At 57.9% G+C, this 25,199-nt stretch overlaps 1 protein-coding gene across 3 annotated transcripts; it reads left to right on the forward strand.

The window, feature by feature from the left end:
* Nucleotides 1–544: 544 nt before the first annotated feature.
* On the forward strand, nucleotides 545–23,230 carry KCNC4 (potassium voltage-gated channel subfamily C member 4). Of its 3 annotated transcripts, none has more exons than XM_060086383.1 (4): nucleotides 545–2,056; nucleotides 13,019–13,955; nucleotides 15,986–16,189; nucleotides 22,172–23,230. In XM_060086383.1, the coding sequence occupies exons 1-4, from the start codon at nucleotides 1,388–1,390 to the stop codon at nucleotides 22,231–22,233; spliced, it is 1,872 nt and encodes a 623-aa protein (XP_059942366.1). In that variant the 5' UTR covers nucleotides 545–1,387; the 3' UTR covers nucleotides 22,234–23,230. The 3 variants fall into 3 exon arrangements, with proteins under 3 accessions (XP_059942366.1, XP_059942370.1, XP_059942363.1); XM_060086387.1 differs by having other exon boundaries at nucleotides 22,111–22,244; XM_060086380.1 differs by lacking the exon at nucleotides 22,172–23,230 and adding an exon at nucleotides 20,584–20,868.
* Nucleotides 23,231–25,199: the final 1,969 nt, after the last annotated feature.

A 25,199-nucleotide genomic window follows, 5' to 3' on the forward strand; every position in this document is an offset into this window, starting at 1 on the left:
AGGCGTGCAGGCGGCGAGGGGGTTACGCGCCTGACTTGGTTTGGCTCGGCTCGGCTCCGCGGAGGAAGGCAGAGCTCGGCCGCCGGGGCCCTGCAGCGAGCCAGGTCGGCCCCACGCCGCGCCCCGCCCACTCCGCTCCGCGGAGGGCGCACCCGGGCTAGGCGGCGCCGGGAGGAAAAGGCGCCAGCAGAGAGCGGCGTCCGCTGCCAACGCCGGAGGGAGACGGAGAGCGCCCAGAGCCGCAGCCCACCGGCGTGGAGGCAACCCCCGCCCCTAGGCCACCTCTCGCCCACCCCCTGCTGCGGGCCAAGGCCAGCGCCCCGCCCGGAGATGGGTAGACGCGTGGATGGCGTGGCTCTCAGCCCCGCCAGATCGCAGGAGCCAGGCGCCGGGGCGCTGCGCTGAGGCTCCTGCTTGTCGCAGCCCGGGAAGCCTGCAGGTGTCCTTGGCCGCTCGGCCGCCGCCCGGGAGACTCCTTCGCAGTGCCCAGAGCCCTGCTCCCGGGAGCTGCCCCGCCCCCAAGCTCGGCGCCGCGCAGGACGCCCCGTCCGAGGCCCCCCCGCCCCGGCACGGCCCCCGCAGCGCAGCGCCCAGCGCAGCGCAGCTCCCCGCCGCTGTCGAGCCGCGGACGCAGGACCGGAGGCTCGCTCCTGCGGGCGCGCTTGTTTTCCTTGTGCCGCCTCGCTCTGCGCAGCACCCGCCCGCCCGAACGCCGCGTTCCGCTCCGCCCCGCCCGCCATCCGTGCCCTGCGCTGGATTTATGAATGGGGGGAAGAGGCCACATGCCGCCGCCGCCGCCTTGTGTTGACCGCACGCAGCCCGGGCCCGCGGAGCTCCGGCTGCCGTGAGAGCGCCGGCCCGGCCTCGGCAGCCGCTTGGAGGACTTGTTGCTGCTGCGCCGCTTCCGCCGCCGCCGCCGCCGCAGCTCCCGGGTCTCGGCGCGGACTGGGAGCCAGAGGGTGGCCCGTGTGAGTGTGAGCGCGCGCAGTGCGCCTGGACAGTGCGCTTCCCCGTCTGTTGGGGGGTGCAGGGGGGCGTGTCCCGGGCCCCGAGCGTCTGGGTGTCCAGTGCTAGCGGGGGAAGTGTGTGTGTGCTACCCCTGCCTCCCGGGCGCCTCGCCTGGGTCCTCGGCTCTCCTTTTACCCTCCTGCCTCCCTCCCCGGCGCTGCCAGCCCAAACCCCAACCACCTGTGCCCCCCGAGAAATCCAACTCCTCCCGCTCCGCGCCCCGGGGGGGAGGCAGGGGCAGGGCCACGCCGCAGAGGGGGCCGCCGCGGCCTCCTGCCTCCTCCTGGTCTCCTCCCCCTCCCCCGTCTGACGCTGCCTCCTCTGGAAGGGTGTTTGGAGGGCAGCGGCCGCCCCAAGCCGAAGCCCCGCAGCGCTTCTTATGATCAGCTCGGTGTGTGTCTCCTCCTACCGCGGGCGCAAGTCGGGGAACAAGCCTCCGTCCAAAACATGTCTGAAGGAGGAGATGGCCAAGGGCGAGGCGTCGGAGAAGATCATCATCAACGTGGGCGGCACGCGACATGAGACCTACCGCAGCACCCTGCGCACCCTACCGGGCACCCGCCTCGCCTGGCTGGCCGATCCCGACGGTGGGGGCCGGCCCGCGTCCGATGGCGGTGGTGCAGGCAGCAGCGGCGGCGGTGGCTGCGAGTTCTTCTTCGACCGGCACCCGGGCGTCTTTGCTTACGTGCTCAACTACTACCGCACGGGCAAGCTGCACTGCCCCGCCGACGTGTGCGGGCCTCTGTTTGAGGAGGAGCTCACCTTCTGGGGCATCGACGAGACCGACGTGGAGCCCTGCTGCTGGATGACCTACCGGCAGCACCGCGACGCCGAGGAGGCGCTCGACATCTTTGAGAGCCCAGACGGAGGCGGCGGGGGCGCGGGGCCCGGCGACGAGGCCGGCGACGATGAGCGGGAGCTGGCCCTGCAGCGCCTGGGGCCCCACGAGGGAGGCGCGGGCCCCGGCGCCGGGTCCGGGGGCTGCCGCGGCTGGCAGCCCCGCATGTGGGCGCTCTTCGAGGATCCCTACTCCTCCCGGGCGGCCAGGGTGAGTGGCAAGAGCCTGGGTCTTCTCTCGGACCGAGACTGACCGACTTTACCACCGCCTCCCTCCCAAATTCCTCTGCTTTCCATGGGCCCCCAGGGGAATCATCCTCACCCCCAACGCTTCATCAGGAGATTGCACACTTTTGCACTCCTGACTTACTACTTGGACCTAATCCCAGCTCCTGCTTTAAGGCATCCCCCTCCCAGCGAGTGGGGTGCTCTTAGCTGAGCTCTTCCACCCCCTTCTTCCTGCACAGGTGGCCTCTCTACATCTACCCCCAATTCCTCTGAAGGACAGAGTCCTGGAGAACTGGAATGGGGCCTTGTGCTGGGGTCAGGCAGGATTTGGGGGAAAAAACTAGAGTGTAAGTGGCTACTCTGGCAGTTCCTTGTGTCCCATCTCATTGAAACCCTCCCAGCAGCTCAGTGTGCTAGGAACTATGAGTTCTAGAGAAGGGGATGGGTTTCAGCCATCTTCAGCCATAACAGGCAGAACTGGGACCAGAACCCAGACCTATCATCCAGGTTTGGGAGAGCCCTTCTTTTTCCCAGGAAGATAAGTCAAGATGCCTGCTCCACACCACGCCCCTGAGGCTTCCTGGACACCTGGGTTGTCCTGGCCTCTGCTGGGATGAGGGGAGAGTCAGACAGGAAGAGCCTAATGTTGCGGGCCCTTCGGGCTCCCGCAGCCAGTGGCCAGCCACAGGCTGCCTGGTGATGATCCCAGATTTGTTGCTGCTTCTTTCTTCCTACTGCAGCACAAATTGGCTTCCCAGAAAGCCCTGGTTCAGGTTACTGCTTGAAATAGGTGATGGGGATGGGTGCAGGGGGGAGAAGTGTAGGTTGATTTAGGCAAGATCTAGTCCTTTCCCACCATCCCCTCCCCAAGTCAATCCAGTTTCCCCTAACCCGCTTAGGTGGAAGCAGGTAGTGGGGAAGGTAGGCTTGGGCATCTAAAATGAAAAAAACACCCATGAAGGATGGCTTTAGATTCTTTAAAAAAAAAAAAGAGACCCCTGGGGGTTGGTGTCTGATCTCATGGATGGCAGCCTGAAGCCTGGCTGGGGTCTGTCTGGGAGACAGGAAAGAGCAGCGTGATGTGTTGGGTCTGGGGACTGCCCCCTGCTGTGGAAGCTGGTAGTTTCCTCTGGCATCCCAAGTCGTCATGTTAGTGAGTCTCAGAGCCCTGCCGCACTCCCTGTGCTGGGCCTCAACCCAGTCATGGAAGAAAAAGTTACACTCCCCTTACCCCCCCAGGGGAAGGCGGGAGATTGGGAAACAGGGCTGCAGGGAGGGGCTAGGCTGGCATAAATGCTCTACCAGGGCACATGCATCTCCTGCGTGGAAGAGGAGGGAAGAGCAGAGGGTTCAGTGGCTGAGGCGTACCATCCCAGGGCAGCCACTGGAAGGTAGGGACCTTTTTCCGTTACTGAGAGCAAAGCTAGAGTGCTGTTTCTGTTGGCCCTGGCCCTGGCTGGCTGTGAGTCCCATGGGCTTCTCATGCAGTCCTCTAACCCTGCTAGTGTTCGCTCTTGGCTGTGTGCACCAGGGCAGAGACAAGTGCAGATCCTTCAGGCTCTTTCGAAGTTGGGGGTGGGGGAGGAGAAGGCAGATTTAGCTTGATGGAGTGGGGCAAAGGGGCCAAGCCAGGGAGGCAGGAATGAGATGAGGTGGTTAGGGGCCCTATTTCCGAGCATTCCGGGGCCTCTGAGGACTTTTCATCTGCTCAGGTTCCTCCCCCTTTGATTCCAAGGGGCTGTACCATCAGTGAGTTTATTTTCTCCTCAACTCACTGCAGAGTGGTCCAGCCGGGGCTCTCTGAGTAAGCTCAGAGCCTGGTTAGCCCCTGGAAATCCTCCAGGAGCCCACGATACTTGGCCCTTTTGGTGTAGAATCACAGCAGCCAGGGCAATCCAGTTGAGGTCAGAAGTTTGGGGCCGGGTTGGGTAAATTCTTCCCACTTAAGGAAGAAACCAGGATTCAGGGGTGTTAAGTGTCATCACAGATCCTTAACTAATAAATAATAGAGCCGGCAAATCACCCCAAGTATCCTGCCTTCTGGTTGTTAATACTGATGTGCACAGCCATATGCAGCTTTGGTGGCACTCACTCCAGAAGGGGCTTGCCTCCTGCTGAGAGGCACAGGCAAAGGCAAGCCTTCAGCTGTTCCTGGGACATACAAGGGAGGATACAAGTTTAAAAAATTAATTGATAAACAACTGCCATTTATTGAGCACACTATGCAGGTACTTTGCGTTAATCTCTAATCCTCCCGGTAAACTTACAGCGGAGGTATTATCCCCATTTAATAGACTGAGGCTGTGAGAGGGTAAACAACTTGCCTGAGGTCACACAGCTAGAGAGTGCTGGGCTGGGACTCGAAGCCAGGGCTCCCTCACTACCCAGCCCTTGCTTCTTGGATGATAACATGTTCTTGCCACTGAAGGCGGCTGTTTTTGAGGTGGATCATTTGTTACTCTGGTCTGGGAGGTGGCCTGAGGTTTTGTACCTCCTGTGGATGACATCAGAAAACCAGGGGCAGTTGGGGACATCAGAAGGGACACTTACTCGGTTACGCCTCCAGGCCTGAGGGTCTGAGGTGCTGGGGTTCTGGGGCTATGCCCTCCCTGCTCTGTTTACCCCAGGCCAGTAATACCCCCTGCCCCTGTGCTGTCCCCTGGGTCTGTGCACATACCTTCCCTCCCTCGGCCTCCTCCCTTGGCCTCCCTGGAGGAAGAGGGGGAGGGGCCTGCAGCACTGCGGTGGGCTTGGGGCGCTCACCGAGGGCCAGTAAGGGCAGAGGAGCGGAGCGCTGCCCCGGACATCTCTTCGCATACAGCAGCTGGTCATTTGAGTAGTGCGTTATGACAGGAACAAAACAGATACAAACGGAAAGTGAATTGAGCTGATTATGGGAGCCTGTTGCCTAGCTACCGGCCTGGCCCGCAGAGCCATTCCTGTTCAGGCAGGCTCCAGCCTGGGTGCTCACCCTGCTCCCTTCACAGCGGCAGGGTCCATGGACGGCTGCTGCTGCTGTGGTTCTGTTTCTGTTCCCATGGCCTGACCTGGGAGCAAGCACAAGAGGCAGGCTGGTCCTGTCCCCCTCTGCCCATTGCCCGTGGTCCCAGGCAGAGGGAGGGCTCAGCAATGGCGAGGGTGGCTTCCCAGACTGAGGCGGACCAGTCAGGGTTTGGGCAGCAACCGGAGCTCTAGGATCAGGCCTTCCTCCTTTTCTGAGGGCAGACCGGAGGCCTGATGAATGGGACCCTGGGACACTCACCTCCCTCATCCCCAGTCTCCAGAGGTCCCAGGGGCTGAGCTGGCTTTAGTCCAGTTATCGGCCCTATTAAGGATGATAGTTCTCCTTTGGCTAACTCAGTACCTAGATTGAGTTTTCTCATGGTGTTTCCCCTCTGAGTAGAGGAGGTGACCCTGCAGGATCCCACTGCCCCAAGAGGCAGCTGCAGCTGGGGTCTCGCACTGCTTGGGCATCCACTGTGCCAGTTGTCAGGTGCTAGCACACCTGCACTTTTTTCTAATATCTGACCCATGTGAGGCAGGGATTAACCTCAGCTTACAGAGAAGGAACCGGAGACCCAGAGGGGCTTGTTCAAGGTTGCATAGCTGGTGGTAGAACTAGGATCCAAGCCCAGATCTTGTGCATCCACGTCTGTGCTTGTCCCCTGCTTTGGCCGCCTCCTGGGGCTTCTGCTTGGAGAGGGCCTCTGACTTCAGGAGGGAGGGCCTTTCTGCTCTCCTTGCATCCCTTCCTTCACTTCTCCCTCCAAACTAAAGCCCCCGTCTCCTTGCTCCCTAGAATTGCTCATACCTGAGCTTGCTTTCTCTTTCTTTCCCTCACTGTGGGGCTTTTTATAGGACAAAAAGAAAGGGGGCTTGGTTAAGAGAAGAGACTAGGTGTTCTGTGGCCCAGGCAGAGGAATGAAACCGTGGCCTTCTAGGAAGGAAATGCAGAGCTTGCTTCCTGCTCACCCCATCTGAAGGCCCCAGCTTCTCCGGCCTGGGTGTTGCCTGGGACCAGCCAGTCGGTGGGCATGACAGCCTTCCGAGTGAGGGCCAGGACTCGCAGTGCCATGCCCTCTGGGTGAGGAAGGGCCAGGAACCTGAGCCCAGGAGACTGGGTGCCCCAGCTTCCGCAGCACCCTTAGGAGGGCAGTGCCAGCATGCCCCAGGGCAGCCCCTCTGGGCTTCCGCCCTGGGGCATGCTGGCACTGCCCTCCTAAGGAACTGCCTTCCCGGGAGCGGGAGCAATGTTAGGCCAAGGGCTGCAGGCCTCCCCCCACCTCTTCCCTGAGGCAGCCTCCCAGTCTCCTGGGTTTGTTTTCTGTTTTCCTCTCTTGTTCTGAACAGACCAACATTTGTCTCTGAACATCTTGTCTCTGGATGATGAGGTGTTTCTGTTTGTCACCATTTGGGGTGGGGTGTAAAGTGGGGGAAGGGATAAGATAAACTTGGGCTATTTTGGAGAGTTGGGGGAAGAGCAGGCAGGAACAGAGTTAGGCAGCTGGGCCTTGGGAACCGGGAGCCCCCAGGCCCTTCACCTCCACCTGTGGTCAGTGTCAGCCTGGGATGCTGGGCTCAAGGGTACTCAAGCCAACTTTGTTCCTTGGCAGCCAGCCTGCCACGACCTGGCCCAGCTCCCTGCTGGGGATTTCTCTGGGCTGGGTGAAGGTTACTGGCCCCTGGCAGGGGTCCACATCAGGCAAATGGCTTGACTCACCCCTGAGAGCCGCAGAGTCTTGAGAGCCCAGGTGCCTGAAGGGATTCCTAGGCATCCCTTTGTCACCTCTAGTCCCAGTTAGTAAGGCTGATGATCTCTCCTCGTGACAGGCTCCCTAGGACCAGGAGAGGGAACAGGCAGTCACCTTGGCTTCAGTCATTCAGAAAACATTTATTGAGCACTTACTACCTGCCAGATGCCGGGCTGGCCTCTATAAATATAAAGACGAGTTAGAGGTGGTCCCTGTTCCTAAAGAGAACCAGATCAGGTGGCGTAGGTGGCAGTTGGGGAAAATTGAGTAACAAGAAATGGTAATAATAATACAAGGTAGATCAGGAGAGGGGTCACAGTAGTCTTAAAAAATGAAGTTCAATAGAAGGTGAGAGGGCAAAGTGATAAATCCCACCTCTGTGTGAGATGAGGGTTTATTTGTTTGGAGGGGGGTTGGTATGCAGGGAAGCTTCAACAAGGAAATAGAAGTTAAACTGGGTAGGCCCTGCATGATAGTGACTTAGCTTCCTTAAATAATTTTTAGAAGGAAGCCAGTTATCATATATAAATAAATATTCAGTGTGGGTAGTGCTTAGCCATGCAGAGTTAGTGAAGAAGGGAATTTCCTGGCCAGGGGACCAGCCAGAGCAGAGATAGGACAGCATGGGACAGAAAGTCTAAGGGGCAGGGGTGTTTTGAGGGATAGGCAAGAACCTGGAATTGCATTTGTCTGGGTAAGTTCTTGGCCAGTGATATGGACTGGACTGAATTCCTTCTGGGACTCATCGGCTCTAGGCAGCCGAGTGGCCCTGAGAGACCCCAGGTGCTAGCTTGGCAGGGGCTGGGCATGGTAGAGGCTGGCTCTGACACCGGAACCAGAGGGTCCTGGCTCAGGATGGGAAGGCCCAGGGCCAGCCAGGTTCTGCTTTGGGGCAGCCCATGAAGGGAGAGGAGCTGGGGTCCCTCGGCTGGGACCTGGGCATCATAGTACAGGTCCTCACCTAGGAGCCCAGGGACGGCTCAGAGATGCCTTGCCTGGCAGACTTCCTCTTCTTCCCTGCTTCTCAGCCCGCAGGGCTGCCCACTCCCTTTCCAGCACCACCTGGGCACTAGGATCTCACTTCCCCAGAAGGCTCAGCTCCTCATCCCATCCCCTCAGATCTTCCTCTGCAAGTGTCTTTGGCTGTGTTCTCAAATTTCTCTTCTCCTACACTTCATCCTTAATATAGGTTTTTGGGCATGAGTCTTCTTATGTTTATCTGTCCATCTGTCTCCTTGGCCCTTCCTCCTTGGGCTCCCCTCCCCTGCTCCTGCTGATTGTATTCAGTTCCCAATGACTGGTGTCTGTCACCTCCTCCCCACCCCCCCCCAACCCAGCCTCTGCCAGATTTCTGAGCCACTCTAGGCTCGGTGCTAAGTTTTACAAATATCATTTCTTTTAATCCTCAAAATAACCCTGTAAGACAGGTACTCTTATCCCTTCAATACATGAAGTATGCTGGTAGCCTCAGGGCCTTTGCACTGCCTGTTCCCGCTGCCTCTGGAGTTCTGCTGGATCTTCACATAACTCATTCCCTCACTCCTTCAGGTCTCTGCTTCGATGTCACCTTGGCACTGAGGCCTTGCCTGACCACCCTATTTGAATTAGCTCCTCCACCCTCACACTTCTTAATCTTTCTCTTTATTTTTCTCCCTCTTATACCATCTGACATACTATACTTCTTTGTTGACAGTCTCCTTCCACTGGAATAGAAGGTCTAAGGGGCAGGGGTGTTTTGTTTCCTGCTGTTCCACAGCACCCAGTAGTGTCTGGCCATAGTAGGTACTCAATTTTCCATTTTATGAACAAAGATCCTAAGGCTCAGAGAGGGTAAGTAACTTGCCCAAGGTCTGGGCAGTAAGTTGCGGAGCCAGACTTGCGTCCAGAACTATGTGACTTTACATTTCCGCCAAGGACAGTCCTGGGATGAGCTCAGTGAAGGAGGCTGGTCACAGGGCTGGCCCACCAGCTGAAACACCTGGGTCTCTGGAGACAGATGGGTCCCCAACAGGATACAGCCAGCCAGTGTGAGGGGCCCAAGGGAGCAGGAAGCTCGAAGGAGCAGCACTGTCCTTCACAGAGGCTAGGACCCTCCTGTCCAGGGTGGCGAGACCCCCCTGTATCCTTCCAGCTGGCAGGGGAGGGGCTGCTGCTGGCCGAACTAGTTCACACAAGCGGTTTTCTGCTTGGGCAGTTTTGGTTTTTGTTTTCTTTGGCTGCACCGTGCGGCATGCGGGATGCCAGTTCCCCCTCCAGGGATCGAACCCACGCCCACTACAGTGGAAGCGGAGAGTCTTAACCACTGGACCGCCAGGGAAGTCCCTGCTTGGGCAGTGTTGACTTCCAGCAGAATCCATGCCTTCTGTCCCCACACAGTGGAAAGAACGGACAGCTTCGGCCATGGGAACCAGGCAGGTCACTTCTCCCCAGGCCTCAGTTTCATCACCCGTAAAACAGCAGAAAGGGAACTGAATTCAATGACCTTCCGAGTCCCTTTCTCTTCTGTGAAGCAAAGGCTTTGTGATATTTTGGGCTCCAGATCCAACTCGTCCTCAGAAGCTGCACGCGAGTGTTCACGGAGGCCCCCTCACCTCCTCAGCTCTGTCACCATTTATTGAGCACTTACTCTATGCCAGGCACTTGCTGTGTCGAAGCTCATTTAATCCTACAGTAACGCTACTGGGGGCACTAGTAGTGTCCCATTTTGTAGCGAGGAAACAGGCACAGAGTGCACCGTTCCCCTGACTGAGTAGCAGTGCCGGGATGCGGCACCCAGGCAGCTGACCCCAGGGCTCCTTAGCTCTCCTTTGCCCTCAGTCTCAGCTCCCCGAGGCTGCACAGCCCCATGTGTGGCAGGGGCCGACGGGGAGCGCTCTGAGGGGCCCTGCCAGCCTCGCAGGATGGGCCAGGGTTGAGGGCGGCGGGCACTGGATAGGAGGCTCAGGTGTGAGGCCTTGACCTCTAAGCTGGGTGATGCTGCTGCAGCCGCCGCCTCCTCGCTGGTCCCTTTCAGGTCCCAGTCAAGGGTTGAAAGCAGAATGAAAGCAGTATCCCTGCCACGAAAGGGAAAAGCCCTGGTGAAAGGCACCGATTGCAAGCAGGGCCACCACTTACAAAATAACTTGGCTTGGGGAATAATTTAGGGCCCTGAAGGGGTACCTGTAACTTCGGGTACCCACCTGGGGCAGCCTGCCAGAGCACAGGCCACTGCATCTATCACCGCTTGGCCTTAGGTCTACCTGTCTGCTCAGGGAGTGAGGGCTTCCTGGGACCAGCCTGGAGGGGCCACATGGGAGACTGAGGCCCCATGTAGGTTTCATCAGGGAGGAGTGGATTGTCCCCATCTGTTTGGTCAGAGAGGCCAAGAGGAAAGAGCTCTGAGCTGTGAGTTAAGAGACCTGGCCTCAGTTTAATCCTCAAGAAGTCATTTGCCCTGTCTCGTGCCTCTGTTGCCCCTGAGGAATGGACACATGTAGCTCCCCTTTCCCTGTCCGCATCCTCTGAGAGGGTGGCCGTGTGGGGTAGAAGTAAGTAGATGGGATGGTTCTGTGTTTAAAAAAAAAAAAAAAAAAAAAAATGAGTGAACACTGCAGGAATTCAGGGGCTTGTTCCCTAATGCAGGAGGGAGGAGTGGTTTGCACCCACTGGGCCTGCTGCAGAAGGAGCCCTTGGGACGGAGTTGAGGAAGGCACCTTGGCCCTGCTGGTGAGAGAGTGGCCCTGGCCACAGCACCCGCCCTGCCCTCCCCTTCCCTCCCTGCGCCCTCTACTCAGCCCCTTGGCAGCTCTTCCTGAACTTGTTTTTCCGAATCACCAATTAACTTCACGCTGAGCTCCCAGGTGGGCCAACCCTCCTGGCTAACTTTTCCTCAGAAGAGCACAAGCTTCTGCTTCCCAGGCTTCCTGGCCGATCTGGGATGTGCTGACCCCACCCCTTACCCCAATCCCCTCTGCTTGGGAGGGCAGTGCCAGGACTCGGGGTTCCCAGCATCACCATGGCCACTGGACAGGTGCCTCCACCAGCTCATCTCTGGATGGCCCTCGAGAGCCCATAGGCTGGAGCTATTTGCCTAATGCACATGTCAGCCCGTATTGTCTTGACAGCCCATTTCTCAGGGGAAGAAAACTGAAACCAGCAAGGGAACTTGAAATTCACCTTCATGGGGCAGGGGGGAGAAGCAGGCAAGAGAAGCTCCAGGCAGAGTTGTCAAGTGGAAAAGTGTGTCTGTGGTCTGCTACCCTGCTTCTCCTAACTTGCCGTATCTGATCAACCTGTCCATGTTCAAGTATAAGTCTTACTGTGTGGCGGGTGTCTGTCCCAAGCCAAAGGTACACATTCCTAAGAGTGAAATAGCAGTCATCAGGGAGCTGGCTGGGAGCAGTATTGACAATTCAGAGAAGACTTTCCTGGGTCTATGAATTGACCCTGCCTGGGAGGTGTGAAGAGAAGGTATGGCCCCTGAGTTAAACAGTGCTGAGTTCAAGTCTGGTTTCCATCCCTTCCAGGCTGTGTGACCTTAGGCAAGTATATAACCTCTCTGATCTTCATTTCCTCCTTTGGAAAATGGGATGATGGGGCCTACCTCACAGGGAGGACTGAAGGTGATAACACGTATAGAGTGCCCAAGTATGGCAGGCACAGAATAGACAGCTAATGAATGTTCATTCCCAAAGTTCCCTCCTCAGACTTGCTCCTGCTCCAGAAGCTCTTGGAGGTGCTACTTCTTGCTTTATTTTCCCAGATCCCCCTGTATTCTCCATTGGTGTTTTGCAGTACTAAGAAGAAGTTGTGCCCACCCACCTCACCCGTCTTGGTGCAGACTCCCAGGGAGGAAAGCATCTCTGAGAGGCATCATTAGACAGGGCAATGCCATGGCCAGGTGGAAATCAGAGTGGGGCAGGCAGTGGGGCTTGCCAAGGGGTCGTGGGGCCACAGTCCTCCCTCATCTATCAGCTCAGCCCCTGCTCAGGGAGGAAGCCCATCCCCACCCACCAAGCAGGACAGACAACAGCAGGGGGCATGGAGTCCAGCAAGGAGCACCCTGACAGTGGTGAATGGCATCACATGAATAACAGATGAAGGCTCCATAATTGGTGTCATTACACATGCATTTCATCTCCATTCATAATGATTGGACACTTAAACCCAGCCGTTCCTCTGCTGAGTGCTGCTCTCATCATTCTAGCCGAGATCCCAGCAGCTGTCCAGATCAGCTGTTGCCACACTCTGATCCCAATGGGTGCAGTTTATTTTTTGTTGGCGCTCAGTGTCCCAGGAAATGTCAGTTCTCGGGAAGGGGAGGGTGGCTATTCTGGGCAGACTACCCTGTCTCCTGCCCTGCAGCAGGTTGTCTTTCTTCAGACGCTTCTCACTGTCTGGGCAGTCGGCTCAGACATCCTAGGGTGAGAGGCAGGCAGGAGGGGCTGGGACCTGGGGCTTGAGGAGGTGGGTCACGGCCGGAGCTTAATAGGTAGAATGCCAGCCCCCTGCCTCTAGGCATATCCCTTAATGTAGTGGCCCTTGCAATTTAGTGTGTATCAGAATTACCTGGAAGGATTGTTGAAACATTACTGGACCCTCTGCCCAGCATTTGTCATTCAGTAGGTTTGGGGGGGCCCGAGACTTTGCATTTCTAACTAGTTCCCAGGTGATGCTTTTGCTGCTGGTCCAGGTCCTCACTTTGCGGAATACTGCCTTAAAGCCTAGTTACTTGAGGTGTGGTCTGTGGACAAGCAGCCTCACCTGAAAGCTTGTTAGAAATGCAGAATCACAGGCCCTGCCCCAGACCTCCTGAATCAGAATGACATTTTAACAAGGTTCCTGGAGGATTTATACAGCCATTCCAGTTTGAGAAGCCTCAAAAGCACGATCAGGTTAGAGGTAGGCAGAGCTAGGCAGTAGGCAGGGCCAGGCAGCTACAGTCCTCTGTTCAGTTCCTTCCAGCCAAAGGCAGCCTCTAACTTCTGTGCACCATGACAAGGATTGGGACGTATTGCCTTAAAGCACGCAAGCAGAGGGATAAAGACCCTTTGGGGAGGGAATTCCAGCCCCTGACCGTGTACCTTAATCCCACCTCTCACCACCTAACAGACTGCCTGGTGACCCACGGCCCCTCCCTCTACAGGCCGAGGGCCCTGTCCCTGCTGGGTGCATCTGTCCCTGACAGCTGCCTTCACTCTCCTCCCCGCCCATAGGTGGTGGCCTTTGCCTCTCTCTTCTTCATCCTGGTGTCCATCACCACCTTCTGCCTGGAGACCCACGAGGCCTTCAACATCGACCGCAACGTGACGGAGATCCACAGAGTGGGGAATACTACCAGCGTGCGCTTCCGGCGGGAGGTGGAAACAGAGCCCATCCTGACCTACATCGAGGGAGTGTGCGTGCTGTGGTTCACGCTGGAGTTCCTGGTGCGCATCGTGTGCTGCCCCGACACACTGGACTTCGTTAAGAACCTGCTCAACATCATCGACTTCGTGGCCATCCTGCCCTTCTACCTGGAGGTGGGGCTGAGCGGCCTGTCGTCCAAGGCGGCTCGCGATGTTCTGGGCTTCCTGCGCGTCGTGCGCTTCGTGCGCATCCTGCGCATCTTCAAGCTTACGCGCCACTTCGTGGGGCTGCGCGTGCTGGGCCACACCCTGCGCGCCAGCACCAACGAGTTCCTGCTGCTCATCATCTTCCTGGCCCTGGGCGTGCTTATCTTCGCCACCATGATCTACTACGCGGAGCGCATCGGCGCCAGGCCTTCCGACCCGCGGGGCAATGATCACACCGACTTCAAGAACATCCCCATCGGCTTCTGGTGGGCCGTGGTCACCATGACGACGCTGGGCTATGGGGACATGTACCCTAAGACGTGGTCAGGCATGCTGGTGGGGGCGCTGTGTGCACTGGCCGGCGTGCTCACCATTGCCATGCCCGTGCCTGTCATTGTCAACAACTTCGGCATGTACTACTCTCTGGCCATGGCCAAGCAGAAGCTGCCCAAGAAACGGAAGAAGCACGTACCTCGGCCGCCCCAGCTGGAGTCGCCCATGTACTGCAAGTCGCAGGAGACCTCGTCCAGGGACAGTACCTACAGTGATGCCAGCCCCCCTGCCCCAGAAGAGGGTGTGGTTGAGAGGAAACGGGCAGGTGAGATTGGGGGTTGGGAAGGAAAGCCACCTCTCCCCCAGTGGCCAGGGGAGTTCCCAGGTGAAACTCAGCCCTTGGAACTTGGGATTGTGCTTTTATTGCCCTGGGCTTCCCTAAATATAAGGCGTGCCTTTATGAGGGCACAGTATTGAGGCTGAATATCTATTCTCTGATAGCTTCCTGAACATCAGGCTCTGTGGAATGAGTATCCCCCTAAATTTAGGCTGCTATGGGCAGCGCATGGGGCTGTAAATTAGAAGCCTGGGTTTCTAATCCCATCTTGGCCATTGTGCTGTGTGCCCGTAGGCCAGTTACTCACCCTCTCTGGGCATAGACTCCTCACCTGTAAAACAGGAATGCTGTCAATGCCTTACCCCGACTTTGACGAGACCCAAACGAATGATGGATATGAAAGTCCTTTAAGAAGTTAAAACCACTTTACAAATATCAGGCGCTGTCATTATTAGCTGGAGAGTAGGGCAGCTGTTCTTCTGAGGAGAATCAACACATGAATCATTTCTTTCCAAACGTTCCAGTCTAGTGCCTCTTGGCCTGATAAATGTGATAACGTAATGGCAGTGGGAGTCTGCCTTCTGCTTGGCACAAGCTAGACTGAGTCCTGGGCTCGGGGTTTAACATAGGACAGAAGGGAACCAAGAGGGAGCAGCCCAGACAGTGTTGGGAGAGGGGAAAGGAAAGGTGGAAGAAACCGGTAGCTGCATCCTGGAACGGGAGGACCTGAGGGTCTGAATCGTGCTCTTCAAGGATGAGAAAGGCCACCCCAGGAAAGCTTCCTTCTACCTGAGTCAAGAGTGAAAGGAAATTGGCTTCACCCACAGCAACGTGAAGTTAGGTTGGAGAGTGGGAACCCAACTGTTAGGTACTGGATGGGCTCCTGAGGGAGGTATGGGGCATGGGGGGCCGTCGGATGCCAGGCCATTGGGGAGCTGGGGGTGGGTACCAGGAGACTAAGGTAGCAGCTCCTGTCTCAGCTCTGGGGTCAAAGTGGGACTCGTCCTTGTGGGGAGGTGCCTGACTTGGGACATTCACCTGTGGCCTGTTGGTGGGTGCCCATCCTACATGCTGGAGCCACTCACTCCCTGGGGTCATTCAAGGGCCCGGGTCTTTCAAAGACCTTGATGGAACAGCACCCATTAGGCCCCCCTCTTCTACCCCACCAAAATGGTACCCTCTTCCCCAATCCCTGAACATAAATCTCCCAGCCAGTACCCCAGGGAATTTCAGCTCTACCCTGAGGTCCATTCAGGGCTCAGAGGGTAACTTAATATCAAAATGTACAAGTCCCTAGGCTGGCTCCACAATACCTATGGCACCATGAGCCATTCCTTAGCCTGATCCTAACTGCTCGGTCACAGAAAGGGCATTCCTGGCCACTGCCTTCAGACCAAGGAGCCCCCCTTCTCCAGATCCCAGGGCTCAGCTTCATCTGTGCTGCTGCGTGCCTGGCAGAGCAGGGTTGGGACTAAGAGCCCACAGCAGTAGGAGCTGAATTGGAGCCTCTTCCCCTCGGGGCCTCCCCAGACACAGGGGAGCCCCCCCACCCAGACACAGGGGAGCCCCGAGAGCAGAGGGCTCTAAATCCTTCAGGCACTGACTCTGGCTTGGATCCTGGTGAACAAGAATAAGTGCCTTCGGGTGGTCCAGGAAGACAGCTGCAGAAGCCACACTAACAGTTTAGCCCTGACAGCGCTACCCCTCACCCCAATAAGCCAGGCATTCTCCTAGGGAATGCAAACTCATCCGAGTGTCAGCCTGAGCCAGACCCAAGGAAGAAGCTGACTCTGCTGCCTGCCTTGGACTGATCTCAAAGGGCCAACTTGGGGAATCCCTGCTTTTAGGGTATCTGTGGCCCTGGCCAAGGCTGGGAGGGAAGCCCGCATCCTGTCCCCTGCCCCCCAGGACCAGACCCACTCCCTGGCTCTGGCAACACTCTCCCCTCAGGTTGGGTAAGTGATGCTTTAGGTCTGGGATCAGCCCTCATGCAGCCTTCTTTCTGTCTGCCCCTTTAGACTCCAAGCAGAACGGCGATGCCAGTGCGGTGCTGTCAGACGAGGAGGGAGCCGGCCTCACCCAGCCCCTGGCCTCCGCCCGCACCCCGGAGGAGCGCCGGGCCCTGCGACGCTCCGGCACCCGAGACAGAAACAAGAAGGCAGCTGCCTGCTTCCTGCTCAGCGCTGGGGACTTTGCCTGTGCCGATGGTAGTGTCCGGAAAGGTATGGCTCCCCAGGCTGGGCAGGGGTGTAGCCCCCACGGAGCTGAGTCTCCCCAGTGTCCCCCATGGAGCTTGAGGTCCCCTCCTCCTCTGAGGCCATGGACACCATCTCCTCTGCCTCGGATACACCCTCGCTTTTAGGATGGGTCCCCTGATATTCCAGTTCCCGGATTAGAAAGGCCTGCAGCATCCCCAGAAGATACACAGAGCCCCCTGGGTGCCCACGGGGAAGACAAGTGCTAGAGGGTGAGGGGACCCCAGATCATGGCTCCTGCCGCCCCCTCCATTTTATTGCCTCTCTTCCTCTGGTTGCTGCAGTGGTGTTCAGGCCTGGCGCCTCATGGCCATTGGCAGCCTTCCCCTAGGCCTCCCTTAAACACAGTTCAGGCTTCCCCAGGTAAGTAGCCCTGGGGGATGCCAACACATTCAGGAATCAGGGTAAGAATGGGGTGCTGGTGTGAGGTTTTCAGAGAGCCTGGCTCAGGCCCCACCTCCTCTGCCCTGCACTGGGGGTTCTGCAGCCCAAATCTGTAAGCCTCTGAGATGGGACTGTTCACTCCGGGTAGAGCCAGAAGGGTGACCAGGGGGAGGGGTGGACAGGGAGAGTGGGTCCCCTCTGAAGTGCATTCTGAAGGATTTGGCGAGTTCAAGGGAAGGCTGAAATTCCATTAGCAGACCCCGTGCAGAAGCTGGTCAGTGGAGCTAGGGATTCCCGGCCTGAAAAAGTGGGACCGAAATGATTAGGGATGGTTGAGAGCCAGTAGTGGCTGAGAGCCAGGGCTCTCAAGGCCAAGTGTCCCTTCTGCCCAGCTCCTCATCACTTTTTTGTTTTTCCTGCCTTGTCCCTGTGACCTAATCTCTCTAAACAGCCTGCCTAGTTTCAGGATAAACCCCAACTCTCCCCGCAAAAAGCTCTTCCCTGGGTTTGCAGGCCACTTCCTAACTAACCTTCTTTCAGCCCAACATCCCGCCTCCACTTCCCACCATCCCCAAACCCCAGACCAAAGGCAGATTGAGTGAGGCAGGGGCAGTGGCTGCTGTAGGAATAGCCTGTGATGTCTCTGTCCCCACAGGATGTCCCTTGGCCTGCCCAGCCCAGGCAGCCTCCAGGGACACCTTCCCAGGCCCTTTCCCTGGCTTGCTCAGCGCCACTGTCCCCAAGGGATCCCCAGGGCACCCTGACCCTAACTAAGACCTGAGAGGTATGCATCCTGCTTTGCTGGGCACGTGTCCTATTGGGTGGCAGAAGCAGGAGCAGCAACCTGGAATCTGGAGGTGGCCCGGAGGCTCAGCTAAAGAGCTGCAGATGGACAGTGCTCAGACTCCTCACACCCTCTTCTGTGTTCTTCTGGTCACCCCTGGCCTCTGTGTAGCCCACTCCTTGGGCTCTGGATGTGCCTCTCCCTCCTGCCCCCACCCCAAACATGCTGTGGCTTCCACTGCGTCCTAGTTCAGGCTCATCCTAGTCTTGCTCTGGCTGGAGCATGCTAAGCGGATGGTGTAGAAGGTGGGGTGAAGGGGACCCCACCCCCCATGTAGGACTTGAGCAAACAGAACTGAGTCCTGATCACCCCTGTTTTCATCCAGAGTGGTGAGGGGCTCAGTGGAAGTAGTGGTGTGCAGGAGGCTGTGAGATTGCAAGTCAGAGCAGGGACCATGAGGGCCTGGGGAACAGGTCCCGTCTGAGGAGGGGACTGTGTGTGTGCGTGCATGGGGCTGGGGAGCCTGCGTCCTACCATGTCGTATCTCTCTGGCTGCTTGTGGGGCCCGGCTGCTCTATTTTCAAGATGCCTCCACACCGCTTCTTGGCAACAAGCATGTAGCTCAGCCAATTAGAGTGACCTTCGAGAGGGAACAGGTGGGTTGCTGGGAAACAGGTCCTGCTAAGTAAGCGTGGCAGTTAGCATCGCCAAACTCCCAGCGCGCGCTCGGCAACTTTCCCTGTGCCAGACCACGCCACACTTCTCTGCACTTGGGCTACATTCAGGCCCAGGAGTCAGTGGGCCCAGGCCTCCTCCGGCCACCAGCACAGACCCCATGTGACCCTGTAGGTGCGTGTGACTGAAGGTGAGCTCCCTGGAAGGAAACTGGTGAGTGCTAATTAGGGCGTCTTAGGGTTGAGCAAGGAGGGTACTGAGGGCTGTAGGGGCTTCATGCAGCTGGAGGGGAACCTACCTGGGGACAATGGTAGGGCAAAGTTCAGCTGAGTGTGGGGCCCAGGGGTCCATCCAGAGACCAGAGAAAGTCAGGCAGCCTTTCCCAGGTGGACCAGATCCTTCCACCCAGTCCCAGGGCTGCCCGCCCTGCAGGGTTCCCGGCACGCGGATCCCATGGAGCATCTCAGGCAAGGAGCTGCGCCCCTCTGACCCACGCGCCTTTTCTTCACCAAGGCTGTGAAAAGTCCCGGAGTCTAAACAACACAGCAGGAGCTGCTGGAACCAGTCTGGGGCTATCTCAGCTGGCATCGCAGTACAGCTCACCCTACCCTCCAAGAAAGCTCCTGCTCGCCCACCCCTTCCACCCCCTCACCAGCCCACCCCCTGGACACTCAGCCCTGTAGCTGCACCCTCGGCTCGCCCCGCCCCTGGGCGCACGCGCGCAAACAGGCACACTCACATGCCTCCAGCCCTCGTTCCTCCTGGGGCCTGCGGAAGCCAGGCAGGATGCAGGAGAATTCAGGCCCCGAGGCCTCTCCTCCACAGCACCCAGCTCCCCAAAATGTTCAGCTCTGGGACCTGAGAGTGAGGGAGAGATTACTTGCAGGCCTTCTATTCCGCTCGCTCCCGTCCTGAGCTGAGGGTGCCGTCACCCCCAGGACTGTGTCTCTGGGCCCTGCCTCCCCCATCAGGGTCCCACCCAGATCACAGCAAATGCATTTCCATCCCTCGGGGCCTTCAACCAGTAACCAAACAGCCTGCAACTGAACATCTCTGTCTGTCTGTCTGTCAATCCCACACCCAGACCGGCCAGGACTAAGGCTGTCCCCTGGGGCATCTCTGCCGGTGTGTGAGGGCTTGACTCCTTGGGGGAGCGGTGCCACCTGATGTTCTCCAGCCCTGCCGTGGGGTGCAGGTGGGAGTTCCTAGAGTCAGAGCCCCAGGATTGGCTGCGTAGGTGCGGGGATGTCCTCCTCTCGGGGTGGCGCCCAGCAGCGGAGCCCAGCATCCCATCTGCACCCCGAGCTGCAGTATCGCTTGCCACGCTGCTTCCTCTGCTTCCCCGACAATTCTTCTTCCTCTGCTGCTCCCTCCAGCTCCCAGCCCTGCCTCTGAGTCACCTGCCGCTCCCACCCAGCCTCTGTGCTCTGTATCGCTGCCAGAACCGGAGACTCATCTAATTTCTATAATTAAGTGTATTCATTTACCTAACGAGCCAGGGAGCACAACAGGTCTGTGAGTCATTGAGTGAGCAGGGGTGCACCCTGGGCAGGGGCAGCTGAGGGGAAGTGTAGGGACTGAAGCCATCCTGCCCCCACCAGCTCCCTGACGGGCAGCCTGCTGCGCCCAGGGTGGGCCGAGCCACAGGGGGCCCCTCCCCAGCACACCAGCCAGGCTCTCCAGGACCTCCTCAGCCCAGGATCTCAGAACAGCTCAGCCAAGACATTGCCTGTTTCACCTGACGGGAATTAGACCTGACAGCAGAGCCGTGTGCCTGGCAATTTTTAGAGTCAGATTATGCAACTTTGTCGAGGGAATGACTAAGGAAGGTCCGTGTCTGCTCCTTCCAGAGTGGGCAGAGATAGGTACCGCCAGACAGCATTTTGGGACTTGGCAGGAGGCTGGGGACTCTGGAGGCCACCCCAAAAGGTGAGCTGGGCAGAAAGGTCCGACCATTTCATGGGGTTGGAGGGGTGATGAAGAGCCCGTTCCAGGAACATTCCCATTTCAGTGCCTTCTTCAGCCTTGGGCAGACACAGGAGTATCCCTTCCAGAAAAGTCTGTTCAAGGTGGGTCCTGGGCTCCCCCAGCCCTGCTGTGGTCTGTGGGGCCTGCCTCCTGCTTGCTTTCAGAATGACGAGAAGAAGAACTGAGAAGATTCAGGGGCATCCCTGCCACTGCCCCTCAGAAGGGGACACGGACAGGGAAGCCCTGGGGAGCAGGATGGGAGCAGGGCACCTTCTACCCCTCCAGCCCAGTCTGAGAACCCAGCTTCTCTTCCGGGAGGATGAGTTCGGTCCTGCTCCTGCTGGGCTCCCTGGTGCAGGGGTCCTGGCTCTGACACGGGCACAATGAGCTGGGTGTCCGGTGTAGCATGGGCACCACAGCTATTTTCTCCTCTCACTTGCCTTTCTGGTTCAGGGAACTGAGGCGGCTATTTCTGTGGCAGCCCTCAAGTTGTCAGGAGCCCAAGTTTCCACGGCACCCACCGCCTCCTTCCCTCTCTTCCCTCCCACAGGGACGGGCATGCTCACGGCACCCCCGTGGTGGGCACAGATGTCTCTGGGCGACATGATGCAGGAGTGCCAGGCTGGAGCCCCTAGTGCCTTGGGAGATGGGCTCCCACACACCCCTCCTGTCTCTCTGGCTTCTGTAGGGTTGACACAGGATTGAGCGTAAGCTGACGGGAGAGCTGAGTAGGCTGCCTGCCCCAGCTCCTCTCAGGGCCCTTGGCAAGGGCAAAGTGAGCCCTGGAGTTTACAGAGCCCCACTGTACACCAGGCCCTGCCTGGGGAGGCGGCTGCCTGCATGGGCCTCAGGCTTGCCCAGGCCTCGGGCCTCCCTCCTCAGGAGAGGGCTCTCCCTCCCACCCACAACCTGAGAGTGCAGTTTGTTTTACCTTGGATCTGGACTTGGACTTCCACCCATTACTTTGGCTTCTAACAGCCTTTCCCCTGCAGCTGGGGCCCAGCCACTCCCCGCAGAGCAGGGAAGCAGCCCGGTTAAGAGTTGTTACCCCTCCAGTTTGTACCAGGGCTGCTGACAACCCTAGAGCCCACTTCTCAGCCCCCAGGGCTTCTGAGAGGGGTGGCTGGGAGCTGGAGCCAGAGGGGAAGGTAGCTGTTCAGCCCAGAGCCCAGACTGCATGGGAGTCAGAGGGGAGGCTGCATAACAGCTCCGGCTGCCCTTTCACAGAGCTTTCTGGAAGACGAGGGCCTCCTCTGCCCTGGCCAGAGAACATCGCCTTCTCTGGCATAATGCCTGCCCCCACAGCAGCCTCCTGCCTGCCCTACCTGTGCCCCAGTTGAGAAGGTAGGGGAAGGGAAGGCCCAGGCCACTGCCGTCCCAGGCTAAGGCGGAGACGCCAAGAAGGGCTCACTGAGGGGCTGGGTTTCCTGCTGTCTCTCCTGAGATGGGCACAGTCGTCCTCCCTGACCTTCCCCTTCAGCATCCACCCTCCAGCTGCTGGGACTCTGTTCCTGCCAGATTGAGGAAGGGGACTGGGCATGACACGGCAGCACACTCAGGAGCCTTCCTCACCAGCCCCCTGGGACAATGGACTAGCCCCAGGTGGTGATGGCAGATGGAGCTGTGTCAGGGGGGAGCACAGGCTGGGCAGGCAGCAGCCCAGGTGATGGCCTGTGGGCTGTGAGCCACCACCCTGCCAGGAACCTCTCCCACTGCCTCCATGCCAGGCTGCAGAACTGTGGTCCCTCTTCCCACTGCACTACAGCTTTGAGGACCTGAGGTCTCCTGGTTCCTGGAGCTCATTACCTAACAGGCACGGAGATAAGCTGTAACATCACCTATGGGTCACCATGGCCCAGTGCTGGGTTGGCAGAGGGGTGATGAAGGGCTCACCTCCTTTCCTCCCTATCCCCACTCTTCCTGGACTCTTAGCTCTGGGCCCCATGCCTTCCAGCTCCACTCCTGGCCTACTCCTCAGGCCACCGCCTATAGGTCAGCAGCTGCCTTCCTTCTAACATCTCATTCTTTGTTTCTCCCTTTCTTTTGCTGAACTCCTTACCCCTCCAACCCCCCCAAGAAGGCAATGTTGAGCCGAAAGTGTGTGTCCAAGTGTCTCACACCTGTGCTCTTTAACACAGAGACCTGCCAAGATGCCCTCTCGTCCAACTATGCCCAGGCTGAAGTCCTCACCCTCTCTTAAAGCGGCACCAACGTGAGAGAGACAGGCAGACAGACAGAAAGCCAGAGGCTTAGGGCAACTCTGGAACCCAGGCAAGAATCTTTCGCTGGGAAAGACTCAGATATCCTTGATTGCACAGGACTGATGGGAAACCTCCCATGTGACCCTCGGGGCCCAGAGCCATTGGGTCTGATGTTCTTGTTCTGTTGTACATTGAAGAGATATATATGCACATATAGTGTCTATATTCATACATGCTATACTATTGTGTGTAGTGCATGTGCTCTTGGTGGTCTGTCTTCTTCGTTAGGCTGTGTCTCCCCAGGCCCTCGCCCCGCCCCCACCCTCACTCCCTTCCCCTTCACTGATTCCTTGTTTCTGCTGAATATGTGTGTGGAATATCCCAGGAAAAGTGTACCTGGGAACTGCCAGTCCAGCTGGGTGGTCCCCGGCTAGACTCTCCCTCTTGGAAGTGTTTCCCCTGTGGGCCAGAGGCCTGTGGAAGGCCAGATTGCCCCCTGGAGCCACTGCTCCCACTAGCCTCACCCCATCCCAGATTGGGGCTCTACCTCCCACCCCACGCCCCAGTTGTTGGGGGACTTCCCGCTGCACCTTCTTCCACTCCTTTCTCCACCTTCCCTGTGTCCTCGACTGAGGGGGTGTTTTGTCTTTTTTTTATTTCTGGTTTTTTGTTCTGTCGCCTTCGTCCGTTTGTTTCCAAAGATGCTGCTGGGCAGACGGGCAGGGAAGGGGTCTGTCTGCCCATCTGGCTCAGGGGTCCGAGAAGGGAATGCTGTGGGCGAGCGGAGACCAGTTGCAATACAGTACTTCCTGGCTGGTGGCCAGAGTATGCGTGCAATAGCCGAGGCCAGGTGCCCCCTTCGACCTTGGCCTCTGCCCCTGTGTCGGCCCTCCCTCCCCACTCCCAGCCCGCCCTGCCCCTCCCTGGTGTTGGTCGTCCTTTTCTAAAGCTGTCCCCTCGTGTGTCTGAGGCATGCCTAGGCTGGGCCCTGCCGCCCTGTCTGCATGCCTTTGACTGTCATGCTGTGCTCAAGCCCCAATAAAGACATCTGGAGCGTCCTGCCGTGCTCGCTGTGTGAGTGACTGCCTCCGCCTCTCCTTTCTGTATCTGTGGGGACCTCCCCGGGCTTCCCCCCCAACACCCGAGAAATGCCACACACTCCTAACCCGCCCCCACCAGGAATGACCAGTGCAGCCCAACCCCTGCATTTAGAGCCAGACATGAATGCTCGAGATGAAAAGTGATCTGGCCAAGGTCACGCCAAGAGGACTAACCTGGGACCCCGGGCTTCTGGGCAGTGATCTCCACTGCTGCCACCGCCCCACCACCACCCCCAGCAGTAACATGGAAGAAGAGACGGTTGTTTGTTTAGGGGGTTCCACTGTATTCCTGCTTGTTTTGCAGGGGGCATCTTCTCTTCCCTGAAATTGCACCCGTTCTATGTTGGCCAAGGCCCTGGGGATGCCGAAGTCGTTGTGATGACTAGATGGATGGCTGATGAACTGAGGCCGACAAGGGGCTGGGAGCACAACTGGGACCACTTAGGGCTGGGGAGTAAATGGTCCTGGGCCTAGATAGGATGGGGGTGGCGGTGAGTGATGCTCAGACGCCATCCCTCGCTCTTGTCCCTCTCACACTCACACAAGGGCATGAGCAGGGCTGGCTTCAGGGCCGTGCCACCCGTGCAGTCACTCAGAAGGGCCCACAGCTGACTGAATGCTCAGCGGTTGCCATCTTAAAGTTACTGATAATTTTTGAAGAAGGGCCCTGTGTTTTCAGTTTGCACTGGGCTCTGCGGATTATGTAGCCAGGCCTGGGCACATGGGTGCTCTCTTTACTCTTTATCCCAGGTGTAAACTTAACGTCAAAGGGGCCTCAGTTCAGGGTCTTGATCTGCCACTTCCCAGCTGGGTAACTTGGGGCAACTTGCCAAACCTCAGTTTCCCTGCCTGTAGCATGGGGATAATGATAGCCCCTGTCTCAGAGCCAGTGAGTGTAAAGGCCTGGCCCAGTGTCATCGGTCTGCATATGGCATGCAGTAGATGCACAGTAAGTATTAGCTCCCTCCTCACCCACTTCCTGTTGCTCTCAGCTTTTCTCCCCAGATTTCTGAGATTGCCTGGTCCAGTCACACCAGGAAAGGACAAGAGCACACCAGGGAGCAGGGGGTGAGGACGGCAGGGCTGAGGGGAGGGGAGAAGTAAGGGGAAGCCTGTCCCTGAAGCAAAGAGAATATCGCGCTTGGAGCCTGGGCCAGCGGAGGCAAGGCGATGGCAGGCAGCCAGTTGTCAATTAAAGATAAAATCTCTCCTCCAGCAGTGGAGGGCAAGTAGAGGCTACCGCCCCCCAAGACAGGAGAAAGCCATTTGCAGCCAGGCTCGCCTCAGAGAAGCTTGGCCGGGCAATAAGAGGATGGGATGCACTGCTGACTCCATAATGATATTATGCATCAGGGCCCATGTCCAAAATGGTGTTTGGGTATTTTGGGGTTTTTTTCTTTTTCTTTTACTTTTGTTGTTGTTGTTGATCAATGTGGAACAGTTTCATGGCCAGGGGCTGAGAACCCAGCAGGCAGCCCAAGGGTACCCAATGCCAGGGGGGCCTGAGGGGACCCAAGGAGATGCAGTTGGGGTCACCGATGACACCCTCAGACCCCTGGAGGGGAAGGGGGAGGGGGCAGTGTGCAGGAGGGCAGAGTTCAGTGAGAGAAGCAGGGGACCACCCCTCCTCCCCACCTCACAGAAACCGCAGGCAATGCTGTCAAGGAAGCAAAGGCTCTGGCTCCCTCTGGTCCCCGAAGCTGGAGTGGAACCCAAACTAGGGAGCTGGTTAAAAGAGCAGGATGCTATAGTGATGGAGACTGACTCTGGGAGTCTGACTCATGGCTCCTTCACTTCCTGATTATGTGACTTTGGGTAAGTTAATTAATCTGTGTGAACCTCTATTTCCTCATCTGTAAAATGGG

The sequence above is a fragment of the Mesoplodon densirostris genome, chromosome 2, assembly GCF_025265405.1.
Source record: "Mesoplodon densirostris isolate mMesDen1 chromosome 2, mMesDen1 primary haplotype, whole genome shotgun sequence".
Lineage (NCBI taxonomy): Eukaryota > Metazoa > Chordata > Mammalia > Artiodactyla > Ziphiidae > Mesoplodon > Mesoplodon densirostris.